Source organism: Osmia lignaria, chromosome 7 (assembly GCF_051020975.1).
Source record: "Osmia lignaria lignaria isolate PbOS001 chromosome 7, iyOsmLign1, whole genome shotgun sequence".
NCBI lineage: Eukaryota > Metazoa > Arthropoda > Insecta > Hymenoptera > Megachilidae > Osmia > Osmia lignaria.
The window spans coordinates 4316680-4343902 of NC_135038.1; the positions used below are offsets into that span (position 1 = coordinate 4316680).

Consider the following 27223-nt stretch of genomic DNA (forward strand, 5'->3'; position numbering starts at 1 on the left):
GGAATCATTGTTCTCGATTATTTTATGGGAACACGTACATATACGTCTGAACGAATTAAGGTCAAAGAATCAGGGACCTCTCCTCTTTCCACGCGACGGATTACGCCAATGGATATCGCGACAAATTATTGCTGCTTGTTCGTGGTTCCAGGAACCCCTGAATTATTCTAAACTTGCTATACTACACGTTTCTCGCTGGAATTCCAGTCTTTACGACTGCTCGACGAGTCACCATCGACTCATCAAAAGTTGTACCGCTGATTCATTGTCTACCTTTCAACGCTATTATAATTTTTCATCGATACTTTTCTAAAATTAGTCTTAACTACGTTTCATTTCATTGAAACATTTTACGAAACGTTATTGTAATTCTATAGCATGGCTCTGTAATAATAGCATTATCATCTTCTAGCGTTGAGACGTACAGTGTTCGAGTGTACCAAACGAGGATATTAAAATACCGATGATTCTTCTCCTAAAACATTCGACTTCCGTTGAAACCGAGCTAAGAAAAAAGTGTCGAGAGATAGGTAACGACAGAGACGATTTCACGGATCGTCAACGCGACTGCATCATCCGATCATCAATGCCATGTTATTACTACAAGTTGTTCTTGGACGTGATTCAATTTCGCGAAACAACGAATCACGTTAAGTAACGTTAAGCAGGGATATCGAACAATTCCCGGTAATGGATAATAACCCATTCGACCCTATTGATGCAACATTCTATCGCGATAAGTTTGATAAAACTTATAAAACACTATGACAAAACTAATTAATCTTGTAAAATAGAAATAGTATTTTCAAGATCATAGCTAATCGCTAATTATCCCCGGTGTCTCGCCTAGAATTGGAGCGTATGACAAAGTTCCTGTCGACGCGAAATCAAACGCATTAAGGAAATCGTTTAAACAATGAGCAAGCTTTCACATCGAATTAGTGCTACTTGTGCCTCGTCACCGGTCACCAATAAATTGAGATAATTATTTTCATATAATTGGCTGATGACGCGCGCCAACCATGGATCTTGGCGTTGGTCGTTAAAGTGGAAACAAGTTGAACGAAATCCAACTGCTGTAGCAGATGCTCGCGGCATGTTGACAATCCAGTGTCACGTCATCATCAACAGTCCCGGTGTCCACACCAGCTCGGCTATAATCGATCTACGTCTTCCAGTTCTCGACTTAAGCTTTATTCACACCGCTAACCCTTCTGTTAATACCCATTTCCACGATGACCCATTTTCAATTGATATATTAACACGATCTAACAATACTGTTAGTAGTGTTTTCGATAGAGAATCGAAATGAATAATACCGATGACAAGAATATTAATATTTTTCTGAGCAAATGAAAGGATTTTATCTACCGCAAACCGCGTCGCTAAAGCATTCCCGATCGAAACCATGAAACGACGTTAAAAAAGAGTGGAGAAAGGAAAAAAGAAAAAAGCCGAAACAATCCATTTCCGTGGCGAGGGTGATAGGAGCGATGGGGACACATGGAAACGCACCGCGGGAGATGAAAGGGACCCTCGTCTAATTAATTTGTTCGACTGACTCACCCTCGACTCTTCAGGTTCCTCCCTCCTGACGTTCTGGAAAAGGACGCTGCCCATCTGAACTTGAAGATTCTGCTGTAGTAACTGCGCCAATTGCGGATTTTGCGACAGAATGGCTGGATTCTGTTGTAGTAGTTGAGCAAGAGCCGGGTTCTGTACCAGAATCTGACTCAGGGGTGAGTTCGCCATTGCATGAAGGGATTGCGGTTGCTGTTGTTGTTGCTGATGCGATTCCTGCTGTTGCTGCTGCTGCTGTTGTTGTTGAAGGCTGGGAGAATTGGTGTTTGATGTTTGACAGGATTGAGATAGGTTACTAGGAGGTGGATTGTGTCGGGGTGGACTTTGGGGGGTGTGAGGTGGCGTCGGAGGGCTTCCTGGCGCCATCGACGAAGCATCCTTCTCTTCTTTCACCTTCACCTTCCCTGAAACAGAAATTAGTCCTCTTTCGTTAGTTTAAATTAATTTGGGAACGGATTAAATATTCCGATTATTCGAACATCGAAATTTCTGCGACGTTAATTATCCCCACGTACCGAAGTCACCCTCGACGTACCTTCAGACGTCCCGCTTCCATCAACACCGCGACGAGACTGACTGAGCGACTTTGATTTCTCCGAGATTTCCAAAAGCACGGTGGGGAGCAAGTCTCTCGATTGGTGGAAACACGGAAGACGGATCAACGAATGGAAACGCTTTATGGCGGTAAGAAGGGAAGGTTTTTTTGGCTGTTCTACGGTGAGACTCGTGAAATTGAGACGTCTCGATTTTGAAAAAGCCGCAATCGACTCTGGCAAGCAGGTACATCTGCTCCGGGTCACGTTTTTCAACTTCTATCCCTTCCACATCAATTCACTAATGGAGAATCCGTATAAAAATTCAAATTATCTCAACCATTGGGGGTAATCGTACCGATTAAACAATATAATCAATTCGTAGGTACCTATCGAACCGTGTAAATTAAAATTATTTTCAGACGAACCTGAAACCCATCGTTCTCACAAATTTGGTTGTTTTAATTTTAAAGAAAAATGAATGCAAAAAAAACAGCTGCGAATTAAAAGACTGTTTCCCCTATTTTTTTCCGAGGAACGAGACAAACGAATCCTGTGCATCCTGACGAGGGTTTAAACCGGTGCCAGCAGCTTTTAATACCCCCGGGTGCGAAGTCTACGATTCAGGTAGATCTGGCGGGTTTTATTCGCGCGAAGAGGATCCATGAGAACATCAAACTACGTTCGTAAGGCCTCTCATACCTGCAGCTTTCGACCTGGCCAGTCGATCTCGTGGTCGCGAAAAAGAATAATACAAGCGAAGAAAAGAAGAGATTCGGAAATTTGAAAAAAGCTTCAAGGGGTTTGCTCGACTAGACCCCCCTTTGCCTGAATCGATGACGTATATCGAAATTACGCAACCCCTTAGGCTTCATTTTTACCTCTATCCCTATTTTTTTATCCTTTATATAGAACCTTCAGAATTTTTTTTTATTATCGAACGATTCTAGGCGTCGTTTAACGAGACGGATACGAAGCTCCTTTCTCGATGGCGATGAAAAATGACTATCCTCCGTGGTAATTTAGGAGAGACCGACAAACGTTGTGGGAAAACGCTTCGGGATTATTTTCAGGGGCAGACGGTGTTGGCCTTTTAATTGGATGGGATAATATTTTGGGACTTTGAGGTAGGATAGGTTAAGTTGGCAAAATAATTTAACGATAAAAAATCGCAACGTCTTGAAAACACGCGAATACCAGAGAGTGAAGGCGATAAAAAGAGGAAGAGCCGAAAAGTGACTTGAAATGATTTCGTACACGTTTCAGCGGTAAATGGATTTTACAGGAGATACTACCCCTGAAGGATCGCATGCACGTTCGCGTTATGCTTGTAGATCCCAGGCCGGATCCTTAAATTGACTCGATTTTTAAGGTCCAGGCCTGAAGAGGATCCTGCACCGCGGGGATCCTGTGTTTCTCTTCCTTTCGCGACGTTCTCCCTTTCATCTTTGCTCCACATCGTCTCGACTGGACGATTGATAAAAATCAAGTACACCGAGAACGTAGTGGAGAAACGAATCAAGGGTTGAGGAGGGGAGGGTAACGGTGAAATCGAAACGTCCGAGAAAGTAATCGTGGTAGTTAACGGATAACAGAAAAATTTACGAGTTAAATTGTCCGTTGTGTTTCGACGAATCGTGTGCACCTGGCATGGTGATTCGAAAAAAGAAAGAAATTTATCAAGATTCATTAATTATCCTCGAGGAATTTACGATACAATTTCGTGGCACTAGAACGTAATCTATATCAAACGTGTGGAACGAAAAACCGTGACGGCGACATTCGACCCTCTCACCCCGTCAAGTTACAATTTCAAAAAAAAGCCTCCCCGATCTTGGGCCCATTTTTACGAGATACTTAAGCCTTTAAATGGTCCAGCGAGAAAGCTGCCTCTCCGATTTCGAAATTTGCCCGAGAAATCGGTTAACCCTCGATATATATCGAGGTGCACGGGGGTCGCGCGCGATTTTTCTCAGGGGTTAAATCGACCGTGGCCCCCAAAAAATCGCGTTTTTTTTCCTAACTCTCTTCACAAGTTTGCAGGTAGCCACAGCTACCTGCACGCACACGTCCACCGGGGTAACCCGGAAAAGTATCCAGCGGGAAAAAAAAGCTGGAAGAAAATAAAAAGAAGGGGAGCCAAACCGGGCTGAAAAAAGGAAAGATTACGCAAGAAACCTCGGAAAGGGGAAGAAAAACACGTAGTAGTAGGTTCACCCCTCGGCGAAACCCTCTCTGTTCGTTTTCTCGCTCTAGCAGAGAACGCCAGGGGTAAGAAAACAGGGTAAAAGTGAGTTAATAGTCGGTAAAACGGTATTCACCCCGTGACCCGTCAGGGTTACCCAGCTCCTTTAGGGCCGTGCCTTTTTTCTCTTCTTCCTCTTTTCTCACTACCCTGTTCCCGGTTCTTCTTCCGGAAGGGGTCGAACGGGAAACTCGTAGGGGTAGAAAGGGATCATCGTTCTCTTTCTCAGCGTTGCTACGGGGATGGAAAACCGAGACACGAGACACTCCTTTCGCTGAGAAATTTGAGTAATCGTTCCGGGACCATCGTCGAGTACCACCGGAACGAACGAAGGGTTTCTGATTTTCTTTTTTTCTGGAAGGGGAGAAAATTTGGCGTGAGAGAGAATCGCAACGTGGAAATCGCGACTTATCCGTCGATCTTACGATATTTTTTACTCCATCAGCAAAATAACATTCTACATAATATTACAGAAACCTGAACGCGAATAAAATTACTGGACAAAGTTGCCCCAGAGAGAAAGAAGGTAGAGAATATTCTGTCTGGATAAACAGGATCGTGGAATTTTATACGGTGTGTTCCAGGAACGCGTGAAATCCTCGCGTTTCGATGGTTCGCGCGAAAAAACGATCGTTGTCTTCTCACGGTAATATCGCAATTAGCGATAAGTCCGCGCGATCTCTGTCAGGCCAGGCCACTCCGTTTTACGAGGAATCGCATCGTTATTCGTGATTTAGGTATTTGAAACGCGCCAGGACATCGGATTACGAGCGCTCGGGGCTCTCGGCTTTCTTGTTTCCCATTAGAATCGAATTTCGTGCGTATCGTCGTTGTAATGAAACACGCGAGCGTTTATAGTATTCCTCGCGTTACGCATGCCTAACGTGCATACGTGGAAATCGCAACACGGATTTCACGATCTACAAACAAACACCATTTCCCACGCGACTCTTTCATTCACTCCGTTACTTATTTTTTAATTATAATTAACAATTGAAAGGGTTAACCGTTCGAGTTAGCGAAGCGTTAGACGAATGTTCTCGATTGAATTTCAACTGTAAATCAAATTACCCTGACCCGGTCACCGGAATTAATAATTTAGCTAACTGGATTTAGCCGAGTTGCCCGTAAAAATAGAACTCTTCGAAAGTTCGTTGACATCGTTTCATCCTAAATTACGTGCGTGGACCTCTTGCCAGCTAATGCACCGTAACCTGTTCTTATTTTGTTCAAAATGCACTCGCAAATGCACAAATCACCCGTTACCGAGAAAACGACGCTGCCATATATCATCGTGTACTCAACGTTTATACGATGCTAACACCAACAAAATCGAAGCCAATACGCTAGCTTTAGCGTAACACAAAGAAGCGGGATAATTAAATTTCTCACCCGGAGGATCATCAAATTCGAAAAGACGAGGCACGAAATAGGGGATCAAGTATCGTTAGTCAGAAAAGTTGAGAAATAACAGGTCGAACGCGGGGCTGGTTAATGGTGGTTCATTTGTTAGCTACCCAGAGAAGGATATAATCCAATAATTTCGCGGTTGGGAAAAATGAAAATCGATTCGAGTGGTCTACCACAGACACCTGTTGAGGGTTCAAGGTCACCGCGATAAAAGACTCGATCCATCAAAGGGTGCAACATGGGTTGGCTAGGATCACGATGGAAAAGTCGAGCTTGGACGAATCTCTGTAATAAATCGTCGATTCTCCATCGGCTCGTCATCGCCGACGACGATATATCGACCGAGGCGAATCGACTCTCGTCATTAAAGCATCTCCAACGCGTTGCCGCGCATCTTCCTCTCGAAAAGGGCGTTCGAAGGATCGAAAAGCATCGTGGATATGGAAAAATGTTCGTTCGATTATCGCACGCTATCTTACCAAGGAATTTACTTGCGTTAAATTTTAAATAATCGACTAGAAGATGAAAAAACGAAAGGCTTCTCGAATTCGCGATGACGATCTCGCGAATATCGCAGAAAAATCGCCACAGGGAGCGACTCGGCACGAATTAATGAGCCATCTGCGTAATTTTTCTCGAGCGCGCAGGCCTGTGAAACGAGAATTCATCGGGGCCCCGGGTGTAACGTTTCCAAATTTTAATATTTGACCATAGGACGGAGAAGAAGAGCGAGCGACGGATAAGAAGTGAGACAGAGTGGAAGAAGAAGGGATGAGAGTGAAGCGAGATAAAGAGCGAAGGGCCCCGCGGGGCCCATTTTTAACACCTAACAGAAGTCAAGATGCCCGGCCGTGATTAGCCATCCGCCAGGCCACGATGGGGCCTTCTTTGGACGTTATCCTGTGAGAAATTGGCGGCCGTTCGTTCCTTTGTTCCAAGCGATTTTTTATTGACTCAAATTCTGAAAAAAAGAGCATAGAAGCAAGATCGGATGGGATGGGTGGCGTTGGTGGCCGATGGTGGTGGTGATGGTGAACGAAGGGATGGCGCGAGATATGCAGGTTTTAGAATCCCGCGGTGCCACGACGCGGTGTGGGAGGCGATGTCGAGCGGATGAACGAAGTGTGCGAGAGGGAAAGGGGGAAAGATAGGGGGCAGAGAGAAATATAAAGACGGAAAGACACAGGGTGGTGGAGCGAGCTGAAGAGAGAGAAAAAGGGCCAACCAACACAACTGGCCATGGTCGAAGCCAGAGCTGCGCTCATTTTTTCTCGCGACCGAACCCGAAAACCCTTTTATGCCCACCCAAGATTAATTATCCTCCGTACTCGAAAAATGAAACGGCCGCGAACAAAGTGGAGCCGCACCGATCCGCCAGGAAACGCAATCTGTCCTTCCACCGTGCTCTCGCTCTCAGCATCGATGGTTTTTCGGAAAGCTTTTCGACAAACGAAACTTAATACGACGAACGCTATTATAAATTTTCGTAACTAATCGTTACGAATCGTTACGAATCGTACGTGTGCTGTGACTCATCGTCTTCCTGCAATAAAAGCTGATCACGCCGAAGGGTTAAACCCTTCAATTCGCATGCTTTACAACCACGAATTTATTCGCAAGAAACTAAGAGTTGAAGCCTAGTATAGTCGGCAATTAAGGGTGAAATGTTCGAAGCTGAAACGAAAGTTATACGGTATTGTACAAAATAACGCAACCTCTTTTTTCTCGTTCGAAGGATGGAGTCGACGATGGCGTCGCGTATATAAAAAACAGCCGAGGGGCGGGATCGAGGGGGTTAAAGAAAAAGGGGGTAGGAGCTCGTTAGAGCGAAAAAAATTCCACGGGGCCCGATTTGAATATCGCATAATGTCGAATTAATGCCGGAAATTCGACTCGGTGGGGCCCGTTCGCGCCGCGGTAATGGGAGCCCCCAAAATTTCGTGGCGACCCCCATAAAGCTGTTTCGCGTATGGAAAACGCGTCGAGGCAATAAGCCTCCCTCCTCTTACCTTCTCCCTCACCCACACCCTTTTTCTTCCCCTCTCGAGTCTGGCCTTCTAAAAAGGAACCCTAGTATGTATTTCAAGCATCAAACTTTTTTTTCTCGAATAAAATCGAATTTTAACGAAGTGCAACAAAGTTTAATATACGCGCGTTTCGATAGTAATACCTTCAATAATTTCCGGAATTTAAAACACTCGATATTACACTGTTGCTTCTTTGGACTGCCGTTGCATTGAATTTTCAGGTATACGGAATAAATTTACAAGCGTGATCTAAGTTAATTACTACATGGCAACAATATTTTTGCACGAAAACCAGCTTAATAATTCTCAGGGCCCTGATTCGCGTTCCTCGGGCCCTGTCGAGGCTTTTCTGCTTTTTTCTAGAGCAACATGGTAAAGGGTTTGGGGAAGCCTCATTCTACTCTTATTTTATCCGAGGTCGGGTCCCATCCGCGCGTCCTTTCTTTTTGCTTGACATAATTTAAAATTTATGAGTTCGAGAATCGGTTATGCGCGGCCTCCGCTTGCTCGACTCACTTTTACCATCCCCCTTCGGACCCCTTGCCACCCCCGTTGTGGTTTCGCCGCAGAATTTGAATATTAAGATTAGGAGACCAGCTTTAATGCCCTTCCTCCTCCTCCTCCTGGCTCCTCTTATACCTCTTTTCTCTTCCCTTCGATAAAGTCTGCACGAAAATTCCTCTCTAAACATTTTCATAAGCTACCATACACACCCCTTTTTACCTTTTTCTAACGAGAAGATGATTCATTTTAATATTCAGAAATGTTAGACTTTGGAAAGATCTTCTGTTGGAAAGAATTTCTGTTAGCCAAATTGTGTTACTTGAAGGCGAGTTAATTGAGCATCGGAATCGCGGTTTCGTAAGGAATCAAGGATGGTTTTTAAAGCAGAGATTAGCAGGATAGAAGGAGAGCGGAAAGAGAGAAGTTCATTAAGATCGTCGAAGCCACGGGCACCGTATTAGGTTGGACAAACTGGTTTTCGCGGGTCTTTTCTCTCCCCTGCATCATTCGGCGCATCGAGTACGGATAAAAGAGTCCCGAGACTCGGACCCTTAACCCTTTATTTGGCCAGGTTGCCCTGCGGCCACGCGAACTTTCTCCTCGCGTTTCTCACATTTTTCCATTCGTTTGTTAATACGATATCATTGTGAAGTTCAGTAATTAACAGACGATGATCACGCGACACAGAAATACCACGTAGGCTTGTTTTGCAACAGTTCAATCGGTATCGCAGCGGGTTAACCAATCTAATTCTAGACAGCTCTAGAAAATAATATAGAAAGGATCGAGAATAGAGTGTCGGTGTGGCGGTAAAAGACGTCGATTTAAATATAAATCGGTGATCCCATTGTTTCCGTTCGAATTCTAAAACTGTGACGCGTGACCGCTAATTTGCCAATTGCCTGTAATAAACACTTGGCAAATGCCTGACGAAATTTTGTGCAATCGCCAAGTAAAAATCTGTGTCGTGTGTATCGTTCGATCGTCGAAAATGTTCGAGAAACAGCGTCGATCATTCATAGATCCCTCGTGATACTTCAACATTCATCATTTTCTCGAGGACTGTACCACGGCCATGTGTTTTCGAGTCAACAACACTCCCACAAGAGGCGACGAACGTTCTTGTTTTCCCTTTCATTCGCTCGACATGATTTCCTCGAGAAAACGAGCCGTTCCGAACCCTAGTTGTTGATTCGTAATTATCATACGTGTCAACAAACTAAGCGAGAAATTTTATCGTTGTCTAGACACGGGGACTCAGGAAAAATATACAACGCGTCGTCTCGTCGTCCGTTCGAGCGATCACTGTTTTAACTTAGCTGTGAGAAAGTTGGGAAACGATTTAGATTTTGTTTACGAAAAATTTCAAACCTTTCAGCAGAAACGATGGCCGTTAGTTGCTCCATTTCTCGAAAATTTAAGCAAAAAGAAAATTAATGTGAAACTCCTAATCAGCAATCTACTCGATTCATCAGAGGGTTTCGAACATTGTCTCGAAAAAGCACGCAGCCTGGCCAACAAGACACAGAAGGGGTTAAACATTACTCATCCAGAAGCATCGTGGACCTCTTCTTCGCCGTGCATTAACATTATCTATCAAACACCACGAAGGAAGCTTGGACGGAGAAGAAGAAGCGTCAGGTTCTCTATACACGCATACCATAACGTTTCCCCGAAAAAAAGGGGGCAGAAACTACGTCGAAATCTTCTGTCGCTGTCCTCGGGTACAGGAGGACTAAAGAAGACTCTCGGTAGGTAGGGCAGAAACGAAGGAAGGATGAAAGAAAGAAAGAGTAAGAATGATGAGAAAACGAAATGAAACGAAAGGAAAGGCGAAGCAACGAGCAAAGATCCTCTTCTCGGCTAGGAATGTCTGCTGATGGATTGGTCATCCGTGATTAATTTGACAAGCTGACTTTCTGGTTTTCGGAGACTGACAAGGGGCAGCAGGGGCCTCCACGCCGCGGGGCCTAATGGGCCCTCTCTTTCGACCACGAGACGTGTCCAGGGGCCCTCCCTATCTCGACCCACGAATCGATGAGTCCACCGCCAGTGGGATTGTTTGAAAAATTAATCGAGCCTCCGACGCCGCGCCACGCCGGCCCTCCGTAGAAACGCTAATGGACACCAGGCCATCCGCTTTTTTCTATCGGTTATGAATCCCGTTGACCCGACCCAACTTCCATCCACCGAGGATAACGAGGATGATGATGTCGGCTATCCGATCACCCCCACCAAATATAGTACTCGTACAAACTTGTTTGAAATTTTAAACAATGTATCCAATTTAATCTAAACTTTTGGTTTACCTTGTTACACCGGATATACGATATCATTTTTGCAGGCTGCTCGAGACGGTAAATCTGTAGAAATTCGCGTGCTCGAAGCAGGCCCGGCTCACGGTACACAAACCTCGACCGAACCGTTTGACGAACTGGAAACAACTGAGCTCCGGTCCGGCGTCGAGCGCGTGAATTTGTAAACATATCCTGACTCGTCTCGTTGGACGGATTATAGGTTCGAGTATAGAACGCGAAAACCAGGTAACTCGTTATCTCGAATCTAAAAAAATCCAAGTCTTCACTGATTTACGCGAAACTAGTACGGAAAAGCGATCGTGCATGCTTACGTCGACGAAGATGGAACGATTCGCTGAATTCTCCAAATTTTTCTTCCCGTTAACCCTTTTAATGCTAGTGACCCGAAAACGTGTCAACGACTTATTAAAATGACAGTCGAGGGCGAAGCAACGAGGCGAGAACGAAGAAAATCACGATTCCTTGGAGCAATAAAAATATTTACATCGAGTTTCGAGTGACATCCGCGAGAGGAAGAGGAAGGAACCGGAATTAAACAAATAATCTTGGTTGCCGAGGGAATCCGTTAAGGCACGAAAGTGCGCCCGGTAAAAGGATCCCATTGAATTCTAAATTTAAACGAATATGTCCGAGTGTCAGCGGGCTGACGGGCAAAATAAACAAGATTCCACGTGGAGTAGCCGAAAAAAAAAAAGAGAAAAAGACGGGAACACCAGGCGTGAATCGTAGAAAAAGAGAGAAAGAAAAACTGGGAGAGTTCTTCTCGTTTCCATCATTCGTTGTGAAATGCTCATTGACCTCGATGATCGCGTTAATTTCACTCGAAAAACGAGATGATGGTAGAGAAATAACGGAGAGTATTAAGACATTAGGCATTTTTTTTTTTTTCATTTCGCTGACGGCGATCTAACGATCAATCGCGATTCCTCGTTTCACGAGAAACCTTGGACCTCCTTATTTTGCAGCCAACATCCTGCTTTGCCAATCGTTCGAATCGGTTGGTAATTTGGCAAAAAAATTCCTCTTCTACGAATCACAAGAATCCCCCAAGGCATTTACAATTAGCAAGGATTTTCGTCAGAACCGAACGCGGTGAAAAGTCATACTCTGCAAAGACTGTACTAACGTCAATAAGCTTCGTACCTCTTTCCCCGCTGCGCTCTGACTCAGAACTTAATTGACGAACAAAAAAAGAGCCGAGGAGATCCAATTGACCCGGAAGCGGACATCAACGACAGTCTCGAGCTACCAGACGAGTTACTCTTGCATCTTGATCGAACGAAAAGCATGGAAATCGTGGCAGAAACGACAAAGAAAATGGTCATATGCAAATGTGTGCACGTGGAAGATGAAGAAAACGAGCGTGAAGAAGGCGTCACGTGTTCAACAGAAGCAGAGTGTAGTTTGGAACGTGAATCGTAAAGGCTTTCATAAAAGCTTTCATAAAACGTTCCGCGAATCCAGCCAGTGGCTCGTGAATTCCATGATTTCCTTTTCACTCGATCGGCGAGAAGTGTCGTATCGTATTAATTTTATTATCGCTGCGTTTGAAATAATAACCACTTTAACGATTCGAAACTGCTAAAGACTAGGTTTTTCGAGAGGAATTAACTTTAATTCCCATCCTACCAACTTTTATCCCATGTCATAAATGCTTTGAAGAGAATGTCACTTGCAAATTGAAGCTTTAACGCGTAAAATTTTTGATGGAAACTTAAATTGGAGGATTCAAAGCGGTTTACAAGAATAGCGATGGTCATTTGAATAACCGTTTGCTCGCGCAAAGTATGATAATTGACTAGCTAAATGTTCGACTCTAAGAAAATGTCTTAAATCATCAGGATATCAGAGAAAGAAGCAGAAACCGTGTCAGTAGCAGCATCAAAGCGTTCATCGGTTAACTAGCGTAGCAATTAGTCGACGTTTGGCATCGAAATGAATTAAAGCGTAACCAAGAGGGGGACAATAATAGCCCACGTGGTGGTTGCTCGCGATTATTCGGGAACTCTTCTTTGTGAAACGTAAGATAAGGGTTAACGTACAAATTCGGCCTCTCGACGAAACACACTACGCACGGTCCTCCTCTCCTGTTCGTTTTTCTTCTTTCACAATAAACGTAGAATTCGTTGAAGGTTATGAGACCTGGGGATTCAACAGGTCGCCGATCCCAAAGGTTCCCGACACCTCCTGTCATCCGCGTACCGGAGACCCCTTTTGTCTCCCAGCCGAGAAGGAGCTCCGATTTCGATCTTGCAGAACGAACGTAGCGCTACTTCTCGTACCTACTACCGTGTATTACCTACGTGCTCGAGTGGTCTACACACGTGGAGATATAAAAGACCCGTAACCAGAACGATCCAGCTTCTTCTACCTACCCTACCTACCCACCCCTCTATCCGTTTAATACCTCTGTTAGATCCCTAACGTTCGACTGGGCCACTAAAGTCTCGAATTAAATCTGAATCGATTGGAAACAGTCGTTTCCAGACGTTTTGCTAATGATCGAATGACATTTGGACGACACAGTAGGATTAATTAGATATCTCTGTTGTAGAACCCTTTGTTTGAGATACGATTCCAAGTCTATCCTCCTCCCAACAGGTGTCCAACGATCTTCTTGGTTGTTCCCGTGGCGGGATATCATTTTCAAGAAGAGAACGTCCGAAGAAAGAATCGCGTTATCAGTTAATGAATCTCCTCCCCTTCGAAAAGAACCTCGGCTCCAAGATGAGTCCTCTCTCTTCTCGCGTGTATGCGTGCCCGGTTCTCCGACAATAGAAGCGCGTCCGACGAATTTCGAAAAGAAGAAAATAAAAAATGATCCTGCTGGTTCGGTGGAGGAGGGTAGAAGAGAGGAGAACAGTCGTTTTCTCTCCTCTTCTATCGTTCGCATTTGCCTGGCTCGTCGTTCGTCCGACTGTCCGTCTTCTCTTTTCATCCTTCCTGCCTTTTATCCGGCTCGAATGATTAATGGGTTCACGGAGGCATCGCTGTCCTCCACCCCACTGTGTGCCCTCTGCTGCACCACCAACAGCACACGCGGCTTTTCTGCTTTTCTTCGCGCCGGATTAACCCACCTTTCTCTTTATATTCCGTTGCTGCTCGCTCTTCCTTCGATCGCACCCCCGCTGAATCCTACGTCTCGCGAGATCGCATCGTAAAGATTAAGAAACTTTATCGATTATCTACTCATTTTTTCTTCTTCTTCGGTAACTGATTTTCTAAGTATTCTATGACTTCAACTTTCAACTCGTTTTCTTCTTTCAATTATAAAATATTTTAGAAAGCTAAAGAACCTCTGGTCGAAAATAGGAACTACCTGATCAATTATTACATAAACGAGCATGCCTTTTCTAGGCTAACCCGTGTCGTTAATATATTCCTGGCGGAAGAATCGGATACACAAGTATATATTCGTTCATCCGACGAACGTCAAGGTTCATAGAAAAGACAGACGTCCGTACAGACCGAAGAAACCAGACGGTGTTCCTTTTTTCATCTTCTCCCCTCTTCGTCGAACGATTCATCGACGACACGCGGTTTCTGTTCGAGTCGCTTTTACATGATAAATTATGCGTGATTTTTTCTTCTTCTTCTTCTTCTTCTTCTTGCCGTATCAATCCTGACGATACAACGCAACGAATAGAAGCGGCCTTTTGTTCCAGGTGCCGGTGTTGCATGTAGGTGGTGAAACCGGTGGGAGACAACGATGGAGGCGAAACAACGTGGAACTCGAAGAAAACGCGAAACGTCTTATTTTCTTCTTACTCTATCGTGTTCCACGGGTTTTCGCTTCGGCTCGGATATAAAACGAGAATCGATGTCGCCACCTTTGCTCAGTCAGAAACTGTTCAACAGTCTAATGAATGTGATTTCAGGTCACCGACGTCCATTCACTGAACATCACTGTCTCTCGAGTACCAGTTCCTTGGAATTCAGACTGATGATTCTTTGCGTAGAAGTTTCTTTTTTCCATCAGCTGAATCCCCGATCACGGGAATAACCCATTGTTGAATGACCTTCTGGGTTATGATAGATTTCTACCAATCTGTTATTTTCCAAATACGTTATTCATCTTTTAAAATTAAAGTCCCTGATAATTGCTTAGTAATTTAACGTTGATTGGTTAACGTCGAAGAAACACGTGTTCCAGTTAAACAGGAAGAAAGAAGGAATGCGGGTCAGCAAGATTCCTAATTCCTGATAAAAATGAAAAAGAGAAAGATAGATGCTTGCTCTGTTACGAGGCATATCGCATTCGATTTCACGCGGTCAGTTTTCTGGTAATTGGCAGGATGGCGAGCAACGAGCATGAGTTTAATCGAATCCGAAAGAGATTATTCTTCGAGCAGGCCAGCGACAAAGGCCATTTGACAAAGTGTAGTACAACGACGAAAGACTCAATCGAGTAACAATGGAGCTGTGCCACGAAAGCCCGTTAGGGTCCTTTTACATCGACGTAAGGTTAACTTACATAATGTATGAATATTGAGCGAGGAGAGGCAGCTCGAAACGATGAGTCACATACAGGGAATTCGACGTCGCGAGTTCAAATCCGGTGATCGACACCTCATCCGTCGCTTTTTATTCACAATTGATCATTAAATAGTTGATGTAAAAATTCGTGAAATGAACAAAATCTTGATAATATAGAATGGATCGGTATATTAAAAGAAGAAACCCCGATTCGTCGGAGGAACGCGTTGATCCAGCAAACGACTTTGGCTATGAATCAATCAAAAGCTGTCTGAAAGGTAATTCAAAAAGCTGGACAACAGGTATGTTGAAGAGGAACGGCAAGGAAGAATAGTGAAATTGACTCGTTAGTTAGTAGAGGCGTTCACAATACAATAGAATTCGTGAGAGTGTCAACCCACGCGAGACGCAGCGGCGGCGGCGGCGGCGGCGGCGGCGGCGGCAAACGGGAAACGATGACGCTAGCTGATCTCAAAGGCATCCATCGATCGCGAGGCAGTCAACGGTTCGCGCAGACCGACCGACTTTATGAGTTATAAGTCGGCCATCTTGCCAGAGCCATCGCATATTCACGTGCGCGCATATGCGATGCACTGGCAATATGTAAGTGCCACATTCTGTTCTGGTGCACACGTACAGTCTAATCTGAAAATTACGTACTCGCTGCGTTCGTGACTCGTTCGCGTTCAATACGTCGCGAATTCAAACAGAACCGACACACGATTGCGAACTAGACTTTTCCGAAGCTTTTAAACTTTCAGCCTCCAAGTCTTTCGAAAAACGATAAATTGCCAGTCGTTACGATAAGAGGAACAATGAATCTTTCAACGAATCGTTCAAACTAGACGACTCGGTTAATTTCTCATCAACTTCCAGTCAATTTTTCTCCGGTTATCGATAAAGTGTCATTAAAATCTAAGGTCACCGGCGATGGTTCGTACAAGAATTGATTTTACGCCAAGTGTAATTACGATTTCGAACCAGTTACGATTGTCAATTGTTCCTAGTCCAACCCCGAATTCTATGCCAACCAATCGTCCGATTCGCGTTGGTTGGCTCGGCTAACGATTTCGTCGAATGCCACGAGCCGCTTCTAATTTCTCTTCAACGAAGAATCGCTCGCGAATCCTGCCGCGAATAATAACGATTCGAGGAACCTGACACGGCCACGGTATTCGCTAGGGATCCTTGAAAATCCAGGATCCGTTCCATAGGGGCGACCGGTGTCTTTTTCTCTTTTTCTGCCACCAAGTACCGCCCACGCGTTAATAGCTTTTAGCTCGACCAGAGGATGAACTTCTGAGTATTCTTTGCCTCGACCGGTTATTAACAACTGTTAGCCTGGTTGTCTCTAATTACTCTCTAGCTGGATCTCTAAATTGAAAATTAGTTCAACAGGAAAGTGTAAAGAGACTTCCAACGGAGGCTCGATTGTAAATATTAAAACTGGTTCGATTTCGTAATTCCTAATTGTTATAAATTTATCGAATAAAGTTATCAATGAAAGTTTCGAGACTCACCGTGAGGATGACCAGTCGCCGGGTTCAGGAAGGTCGGCGGTAGCTGTCTGCTCACCGACTTGGCCAATTCTCCTCCCGCCAATCCGTAGATCGCCAACAGCTCCTGCATCGTCGATTCAGCGTACTCCCTCATTCCCTCGAAAGGTTTCCTCTCCTCGCACTCCGTCTCGCCGTCTACCTCTTGTCCCCGATCATCATCGAAGGTGGTATCGTCTAAACGACCCGATTCCGTATCCAGCACACCGCTACCGCTCTTGTCCGAGGAGTCAGAGTTCGGACTCCTAGCCTGGACATTTAAAACATCCAACTGAATCGATCAACTAAACGACCGGTAATGATAAAGGAAAGAAAAAAGGCACGTACCTCGGTACCAGGTGAGTAAAGCTTCTGAGACCTGAGTTGTTCCAGGATGAACTTATGCCTGAGGGAATCACCGCTGTCGTCGTCGGCTTCTGACGACGGCGGTCTCGTGTTGGTCACGGACAAGTCCATAGGACTGACCTCGTTGTTATTCAATCGTTGTTTAGACCTTTCCTCGGCTGGCAACAACATGGTCTTCCTCTCGTACTCCAATATCTCGCTGGAACTTTCCTCCATCGCCTCCAGCTCTTCGTCCTCCTTCTCAGACTCGTCCGACACCTCGACCATTCGGCTGCTGATCGGTTTAAAGTTCTTGCGTTTGTTTCGCGGCTTTTGCATGCTCGTGATCTGCAGCTGGGCCTGAGTCTCGTACTGGGAGTCGCTGTCCTGATCGGCGGTCCCTCGTCGGGGCGTCGCGTAGTTGTACACCGAATCGGAAAGCATCTCCGCTGATGGAAATGAACCGGCATCAGACCGTTAAACTTCCTGCGACGGGCCTGCTTTACTTTTTTTCTTTATATTCTTTTATCGAACTGTTAACGATCGTCGAGGGCCTGCTAGAAGACCAGCCTCAACTCTCGTCCTAGCCCACGTGTCCCGTTCGAGCACAACAAATCCCATGGAAGACGACCAGCTATTCCCTCGAATCGACCGATTCCAACTGAACGCGTATCGCTGACGAGTACGCGAGGTCCGCTCGCTTCTCGCAAATCAATTTTTAACATTAATTAGAATTCAGCCGGTACGCACGTTAATTGAACGTTCTTGGAATCGTTAGAAGAGATCCGCGCGCGCGGCTATTATGATTCGATAAAATGGAACGAACGAGCACGACTGACGCAAACACGAGTTGTCTACGTTTTCTCGGTAAACAACGGTAACGGCGGTTGGATCGGTGATGTTTTAGAAAAGGAAGTGTCTTACTGGGGCCATACGGGCTCGTTACGGCGGACATCTCGAATCTCCTGAACCGGCCGGCTCCTCAATGCATCCTGAAACAAAAAGATTCAACGATCCGTCAGATTCAAGTTTTCTATGGTTGATTTCGCGATGGGTGGGTGCGAGAGTGCAGGTTGTCGTAGGTTCGAGGAAACCCCCAACGATCGGGCTGTTACGTTATCCAGCACTTGGAAGGAGAGGCGAAAACAGGGCGAAGACAAAGGCACGTCGTTGTAACAAAAGCTACCTTGATATACGAGCGGTGCTCGGTCAGCCAAGCAGACGGTCCGCGATAACGCGCGACGAGGGACAATTTGTTTCTCGGTTAGCAAAACGGCTCGTTTCATCGCGTCTCCGCGCATCCCTGAATCTACTAGCTAAAAGGGCTGGTAACTTCATTGCAACGATCGTTCGCGAACGAAGGAAATTCAACTAGATTTAACCCGTTTAACTCCTTCGTCGCGATCGCCAATTGGAAACAATCCTGTCTACAAGGTGCAAGAACCGAGTTGATTCCAACTCTTACACCAATTCTTTTCTTTCTTAACCCATGTTCAATCATTTGTCCAAGTTTGCTCTCGCGAACCAGTCGATTCAATCGGACTCGGACCACTCTCTCGATGGCATCCGAAACTCGCTGCCTAATTCGGCCAGAAAATCGTTAGTTCCGTTTTTGCACGGTTCATTATCGGTTATTTATTTCCGCAGTAAAACTGGCCCATTAAGGGCCCCGGGACGAATATGGCGTCGCTGTCGTTCAGCTGCGCGACAAGAAATCATTTTCCCCCGATACCACCTTCAAATACCATTCCCTCGATCCATGACAAAAATGTGTTCCGATCTAATGCGTCTCGACAACCATATTCCCTGGATCGATTATAATTTAATCAACGAGATCAATTTCGAATCCGAGGCGATATCGAAAATGATCGATTAAGGGATGTTATTCGCGTTGACAACTGGACAGGGTTCGATCCTAAGGTTCCAGCAAATTTCCCTAGCGTGTCCGTCTTGGCGGAAGTGGAAGGTGATTGGAGCATGCGCTCTAGTTTCGATGGGAGGACAGAAGAGAGTTTGCTCGTGTCGGGGATGTAGAAGAGTGGACGATATGTCCGAGCGAGAGCGGGCTCTTTTTTTGCCGACTATACACAGAAGGGATAATTAACATCTGTTACAGTACGTATACCGAGCGGGCCGCCCCGTTTCACCCCCACCAGCGGCAACGGGGCGGACCTTGAATACATTATCACCCTGTTTGCACATGTACGTACGTACCGTACGTACACCAGCCGGTCGAATCGGAGTGCTGCATGATACGACCCTGAACAATGGAACCAGAATGTCTTTGTCGAGCAACCAAAGGAAGGGAATCTTTTGCTATTGGTGAAACGGAGTTGCCTTTTCGAAAATCTTTCCTCTTTTCATCCCCTTACTCGTAACCGAGCTACAAGAGAATTTAACGAATATTACACTTCGGATGGAAAGCGTTTCAAAGTCTGACGATTCGCAGAGGAATCTCCCGTTGAAACTAACCCCTCGAAGTCTATCATTGTCGCTGTGCGAGGATCATTCTTCGCGATTTGTTTTTTCTTGAAATTCGAGGGAAAGAGAAATTCCCGGCTTGCTGGCCTAGATTCTCAGGGTGCCGGTCGTGAACTTACCGAGAATAAAGACGGAACCGTGCATGGAAACACCCTGTGGCGGGAAACCTTGAAATTCTTCGGGCTATTATTCGAAACTCGCAAAAAACCTCGCCGCTCTTAATGATTCAATTTGAATTGAAGTAAAAACGAGCCTGATTAGGAAAAGGAGCGCAAACAATCCGTGCGTTTACGCCTGGACGATGATGAATTCAGGTCGACTACCGCGAAAGGAAGAACCGACTGGGGCTGCTTCGAGATGGCACATGGAAATTGAGACATTTTCCATAGACCTGCTCTCCTTTCTTCTACGCAACTACTACTGGCAAGTTGGAGCACGTCGTCGCATTTCTTCAACTCCCTCGAGTATGAGTACAAGAATAAAATAATACTGAAAATCCCAATTTATGTTAGCCTACTCTACTTGTTCGCTCGGTATAAGCGCTAATTAGAATAATGACTAGAACAATCATCGATTCACAACGTTCGCAGACAGCATCGTTCCTCTGGAATATCATGATGGTTTTTTTTCAGTAAATCATCTCTTTTAGAGCTAAATGATCGCTGTCACTGGTCCCGGAGCTACGTAGAAGAAACAGTTGAAAGAGTCAAGATCCGATCAGGAGAGAAATTGAGTCGAAACAGGGACAACAGGGCGTGTTCCCGTCCCCCGGGAACCGAGCAAAGGTCAACGTTCTCGGACAAAAGGATCATTAAGAAGGAGAAACGATCGAAGCACGAATTCTGGCAACGCGAACGAAAGGAAAAGAGACAGCAGTTGGCTCCGTGAGAGGCCAGCACCACCACTCGACATAGCTCGACGCTGATGCCGATACCAGAAGCGGGAAAACAAAAAAGCAGACGACGTAACGCGTTCGTTCGTCAAACACTTGAATATAATGTTGCCAGGCCTGTGTTTGGATGGGCCTCGTGGCTTTTCAAGTGTCTGCCGGAATACCGGTAGATTATTCAAATTCGCCAGGGACTTAAGGCTTAAAATATGTGTTGCTTATCGGAGATGCCACACGTTTCCTGTTCGAGTGCTTCGTTAAGGGAATCGATGCATCCTCCGTCTCGTGTGATTCCTCCTGCAGGCTTGATTTTCAATTTTCCAGAAAATATACCTGGAAATTCCTTTTCTATTCGTCGAAGAATCATCCAGACTAAGTTACTTTGAAATCTCAAGGATGCTTCGCTTTGAAACCTACTTTTTTTTTTAATCCTGACAAGAATCCAGAACCTTTCAACGTCGTAGGATCAAAGCTTCGACTGAAAGATCACTGTTATCTCACCGTTTCTAAAGTCACTGTACAAGCTACCATATCGCTAAACTGCTGACATCAATCATCTCTCCATTGGCCGGCCACGTTCAAACGGTATTCAAAGCTGTCTGTACAGCATCCACGCGGACGGACAAGTGAAACAATCCTTCGAGAGAAGAAAAAGTCCTTAACCCGCGAGAACCTCGAGTTCGAAAGCGACTCGTATAATTTTACAAATATGTAGAATGAAATTTTATCCCTAACGAGTAGTATTAGAAACTAGTGAAATTCGTGAGTATACACAGGTAGATTGAAATTGCTTGCATCCCTTGATTTGGCTGGGTGTTCACGTGGTAAACAGGAGCGCATAGGTGGCAACGAGGAGGAAGGAAGAAGCAGAAGAGGCTACCGGGTTAGAAAGAGGGCGAGTGTGTTCATAAGATATGGTGTGAAACACGAGAGGGTCGAGATTAAAGAATGAAAAACATAGAATTCTGAGAACTGGTTGAAGTCATAATATTCGTAATTTCAAGCTGCGCCTTGTGGCGACCGTCTTCTGCGTCGTTGAAATTAATGTGAGCGGAAATAAAATTCCCTCCGCCTCCTCGCACGTTTCACTCCCTTTCCTTCGCTTCTCTTCTCTTCTCTTCTCCTCCATTCCTCTTGTTCTCGCTTTTCTCCGTTTTTGCCGCGCCATTGCCACTGGAGAATGTTTGAAACGGTCGAGGAGCCTGCAAATAAATTCGCAGTCGCCCCGAGCTACTATGTTTGCCTGGGATTCTTGAATTTCCCTGGTGTCCGTCTGACGGATAAACCGGTGGCATCGAAAACCGGGGAAATTCAGCGAAATCATCCCCCCGAACGGTGTTCGATTGAAACACGAGGCGAAAAGATGAAGAAAGGAAGGTAATAGAAGCGGAGGAGGTTGGACGTTTCGAAGAGAAGACGTGTCTCGTTTACGGGGATTAGGATAAAGCTTCGTCTCGTAGTAGGTTGCCTTCTTCGTTTATCCTTTTCTCTTCTGGTCAACTGGGCTTTTTATCCAGTTCAACTTTCTTTCTCTCGTTCCTCATGGTCCATTCTCTGGCCTCTGTGTGTACGGTGTTCCACGTAAAACGGCTGGAACGCCGGCGGCGCGCCGTTAAAAATAGAGCACGCAACGACTTACTAATCTGGTTAGGGCTACTTAGCGTAACTCCAACTATTTAGACCTGGATACGGTTACGGTAGTTAGGCCGCCTCTATCGGCTCTAAGTAGACCCAACGGGTGCCACGGTTCTCCTCCTCATCTTTCTCTTCCTTATCCTCCTCTCTCCATCTTCTTTTTCTTCCTCTTAGTTTCACGAAACGCGCTAAAACGTCTTAATGGCTGCTCGTGCGGAAAAACGCGACCAAGCTTCACTACTGTTCCTTCGCTACTCTTCTTCTTTTTTTTTTTTCTTCTCCTTCCTTTTGCTCGTTCGGTTATTTCTTCCAGAACAGACGATTAAAACAGCTTCGACGACGCGTGGAATGTGAAAATTGAACCCTTTCACGGTTCAAACAAGTCTACCTGTTTTCGTTTCTCATTTTTTCCATTCGTTTCGATTACCTACGTTTAATGAAGGCTATCGCGAGCGTCGATTAGATTTCTATACGGAGATGCAAGCTGAGAAGCTTCAAGGCTAATTAACGAGCGAGCGGCGAGTAATTAATCGATGAATGCCGAGTCCTCCTGTCCCGCGAACGAACACGAAGACGTAGGAGAACTTCCTCCCACGAGAAACACCATTCCCTTCGCTACTAAATGCACACAACACATTTGGATATCGTTCTGCAAAAATTTATTTTACGACCTGCGAAACGAGGCTATGATTGCTAAATTGATACCATGAAAAATCATTAAAATTTCAACAGCCCGTTTTAATCACCGAACGTCGAATGATTTGCGAATGTTAACTTATCCCTAAGAGTCAACATCGTAAATGGTACGTGGCATATTTTACTTACAGACGCTAATGAGTTAAACATATTACGTTGGTTACCTAAATCCACAACTCGCCTAAAGAGCCAACACCTCGTTTACCTCCCGCAAGAAAAACAAACGAAAGAAAAAGGAATTTCAATTTGCCAGCCACGGGGAAAATAAAAACGGTTCGTTGAGGATAATTGCGAATGGAAAATTTGGTGGCGTACCAATAAAGGAGGTATGCGAAATATTGGGCACACGTGGTCGCACAGCCGTCGCGACCCCTGTGATCTCATCGAAAACGAGATTTCGAAAATCCGTTATTTAAATAAGCCAGCGAGGGTCCCGAGGGTACGGGACGAGGAGGTTTGCCCGCGAGAGAAAGATAAAATACAGACAAGAGAAGAGGAGAGGGAAAGCGGGTCGCTGAATGATTTTATAAAATTAATAGTAAAGGGTAGCTCGGCGCGTTGCTATTATGCGCGTATGCAAATAAGAACGGAAGGGGTGGCGGGGTCACGGTTGAATTCGTGGATCGAACGGGCCCGTGAAGGGCCACGGAAGATGGTGGAGAGTGAAGGGAGGCAATCTGTGAAGAGAGGAAGGCGAGAGAAAGAGAAAGAGAGCGCACAGGCTGCAGGGCATTAAAACTTCCGAGATTTATAGTGTGGCACGAACTGGTCTGGCCTCGTTCGATTCGGGGTAGCTTCTACTAAAAAAGGGGGGCCATATTGCTGGTAACGAGCAAAGAAGGGGTGGACTATCGGGGATGCGTAATATTTCGTTTCAAGGATTTTAATGCGCAACTACCACTCCGGTCCACGCTCGAGTACCGAGGGGCTGAAGATCCTCCTACTTCTTTTCCAGAATCCATTTCATAACTTTCCACGAGATGCTTCAAAGTGGCTGTATTCGACTGTCATTCGATCGGAATCCCGTGGAATCTCGCGGGACGAGCAATTGAAATATGGCCGGTCTGACACCATGAGAACGAGAAAGAGAAAGAGAAAGAGAAGTTTGCTAAGAAAACGATCGTGTTGCCAGTTGCCGAAGAAAGCGAGCATTCAGGCTCCGCGGTGTTTCTTCGACCGAGGAGACGTTTCGTCCATAAAAAGAGACCCTGCTGGAAGCGCCAATCGTTTCGCTCGGCAAGTGTAACGTTTACAGGCTGCCTCTAATTGGTGTTCGAGGCTGATGAACGCCAATGAAACATGGAAAAGATGGGGAACGTAACGATACATTCCCTCTGTCTGCGTCCACTTTTAGAGTACGCTCGTAAAAGAGCAAACCGAGTCGAGGAACATTTATTCTTTTTCCGTATTCGCGCATCAACCGAACGGGGGAAAAAAGGCAACTTAGTCTGGATAACTTAGCGTAAGACTCGCGGTGTTGTTTACCTGTAAACACCTTGTGCGACTTTCATTTGCAAGTCAAACAGCCGGTTATGATCCTCGTACCGAGGGATTATTGATTAATTACCGTTTAGTCCGAGGCATTGGCAAGAGCTACTCGCTGGTAGACATCTTTTTCACCCGTTCACAGGCGATGTCTATCAGACTTTATAACTTCATTTCGAAGTTTCGAATCGGCGTAACCTACATCGAAGATATAACGAGTGAGACTTAATCAATCGAGTTTAATAATTCACTTGGGATTATTCCAAAATTGGAAATACTCATCCTTCGTAGAGGTTTCTGTAAAATTAGCACGCTCTCTCGAACGATAACCGCGATAAGAAGATCGGGAACTCGTGGACAACTCTGTCACGATGGTCGATGGCGCGTTTTTACGCGATCGTACGAATGAAAGATGTCTCTCGTTGTCTCTAACAGAAACAGCACACAAAGTCGAATAGACGTCGGGAAGATTGGCGTTACGTTCTTACGGGATGTTTTCGACCGGCTGTCAACGAAGCACCGACGAGATACCGAGCAGGCTTGATTGATTCCTAATAGCACGACCGACAAGAAACCAATCGAGATGTGACGGTCGTTGCCGAGTTAATGAATAATGGAAAAATCTGCTCTCCTTTCGGTGATCCAGCCACGGATCATCCAGAGTTGGAGTTTTACTGGATTACCTCTGACTATCCCGTTACTCTTTGCGCTGATCTAATATTGACCAGCACATTTCGCGAGCACATGGAATTTCTATCTTTTTTCTTCTTTTTCAATTCGCTTGGTCGACGGGTTAATTAACGTTACGATCGTTTAGCTCTTTTTCTGTTACTTGGAAATTTTGATAGAAGGAAAACGAAAGCAAGTTTATTCTTTGAAAATTCTGAACCAGTTGAGATTCTTACGGAACATCGAAACCCGATGTTCGAATAAGGATATGAAACAGGAGTCTGAAACGACCTTGTCTCCTGCAAAAGAAGCAAGAACCTCAGTAAGAAAGAAGGAAAGAAGAGAAGAAGAAAAGGAAGGGTAGAGCATGGAATTCCCCCGAAAATTCAGTCAGCCAACTCTGACATAATGAGACATCGAACCTGAAGACGAATCATTGCCAAGGAAGAAAGGAAAGAAGAAACGTTCAGAAAAACCGACAACCACCGAGCTGTTCCTCGATTCTTCTTCTTCTTCTTCTGATCAAAAGCCGCGTTCGATCGTGATCGAAACGAGGAAACAAAAGGATCTTTCCGAATCGAAAGATCTCTGGAAATCTGCGCGACGCAACAACGTAGAAGAAATTATGCGAAGAAGAGGGCAACGTGAACCGCAGAGATTCCGCGAAATCCAATGTGTATCCTCGCATAAAATTCGATCGAGCTGAAACGAGAAAGGGAGAGCAGGATGGAGGCCAAGTATAGAAGATAAAAGCGAAAACCTTTCGGTCGAAATTCTCCGAAATCCGGTAAAAATTGAAAGCGAACAAAGACAAAGGACTGGAGGAGAGACAAAGAGAGAAAGAAAAAGGTCCTGCTGTCGCGGTTTGTGGGAGAGCGAGAGCAAAAGGGCCAAAGCAGCGAGCTTCTGCTGCTGCTGCTGCTGCTGTTGCTGGCTTCTTCTTCGACGAAGAAAAAGAAGCTGGTCGGGGGCCCCGCGGAATGATGAATCGTTTCTATTAAAATACTTTTTCGACGGGGAATACAGAGTGGGCATCCGGCCTGCGGAGCCGCGACTGGATTTATTTACATATTTTCAATCTGGATTAAGAGGTATAGGAGTCGTGCCGGCGAGAGAGACCCTGGACCTACTACGTTTTCGGCCACATTCTACTTTCCTGCAAACTTTCAACAACGCTTGAAAACTTTTTACCAGAATTTTAGGCCTCGACTACTGGTCCGATCAACAGCTAATACTACTTATTTCTGTCACTGACCGAGAACCTCGACCGTGTTCCTTTAGAAAACGTTCCAGTTTCCCGAAAAGTTCTAAGCTTCTGTGGAAAGCTATCGTGAACACGCTCTTAAATTTATTTGAAGCTTTCTCTGACAAATTCGAGGCGCCTCGAAGCGAAGCCGCCGACAGAAAGTGAATTCCGCCGCGATGATGGAGACACTTAGGTGACTGTGAACGATGCGAACATTTGCTCGTCTGTCTCCTTTTCCTACGTCTCTCTTCGCTGAACGATACTCTCGTTATGCGAACACGCGTTTTCTATCGGGTACGGAAGAATTCGATTTCTTTCATCGACACCAGCCATCCAGCCTGATGTCTTCATACGTGAATATTTTCCTTTTTCTGCGAAGAACGATAAAAATCAGTCTGGAGGTTGTACAAAGTACGAACAACAACGGCAGATTCATTATCTGACTTTAAAAAGTGTCATTTGCGATTCAAGAAGTTGTTTGCGATTCTCGTTCAAAGAGATCTCGGTGATTAATAGTGGTTTAAAACAGTTCAGTCTGAAGTAAGATCTCGCGTTAATGAAGTTTCGCGGTTAAACGAAAAGAAAATGCTTTCTCGATACTTCACACTCTGTTTATACGGATCGAGAGACCGGAAACGGAGGGAAGCGCTTTCCCCTGGAGGGCAGGAAGATTTCGTATTAAGATTCGCTTGGCTGGCTGATTAATTGGCCCTCATTAACGTCGCGTCGAGCGGTCGCTTCTTGAGTACGCGCATTGTCGCCACGCGGAAACTGCTCCGTCTGTTTTTGTGCACGGCAGAACTGTTACTAAATTTCACGTGTGTAGAAATAAACGTAAAACGAAATGGTGATTCTATCATTTTTGAAGCAATTGGTGTCACGAATTTTTTTTTTTTTTTTTTTTTTTTCTTCAAAATCGATCTATTTTACATTGAGATTCGGTCGAAAATTCGTATAATTGGTTTAATGAAACGCTTGCAAGGATCATTAAGGATCGCAAACGTTTCGAGCCGGTTCGATCAGGAACAACTGTGCTCGAGCACCGAGAAATGCTTCTTCGTCTCTCGAGGGATTAACGCCTTGACATCTACACGTGTTCCAGCGTCATCCGCTCGTGCTTTTCGCTGTCGAGCTGGCTGCGAGCCGAT

At 45.2% G+C, this 27223-nt stretch overlaps 1 protein-coding gene across 6 annotated transcripts in view; it reads right to left on the minus strand.

Annotated features, from left to right (window-relative positions):
- LOC117609629 (zinc finger protein castor homolog 1) overlaps positions 1–27223 on the minus strand; it is a 69797-nt gene that overhangs the window by 23672 nt on the left and 18902 nt on the right. For all 6 annotated transcript variants that reach the window (XM_076688929.1, XM_034336219.2, XM_034336220.2 and 3 more), the window contains exons 2-5: positions 17899–17966; positions 16978–17423; positions 16615–16900; positions 1567–1985 (exon numbers count right to left, since the gene is read on the minus strand). In XM_076688929.1, coding sequence (XP_076545044.1) covers positions 1567–1985; positions 16615–16900; positions 16978–17423; positions 17899–17929 — 1182 coding nt within the window. In that variant the 5' untranslated portion in view covers positions 17930–17966. The remainder of the gene's footprint in view (positions 1–1566; positions 1986–16614; positions 16901–16977; positions 17424–17898; positions 17967–27223) is intronic.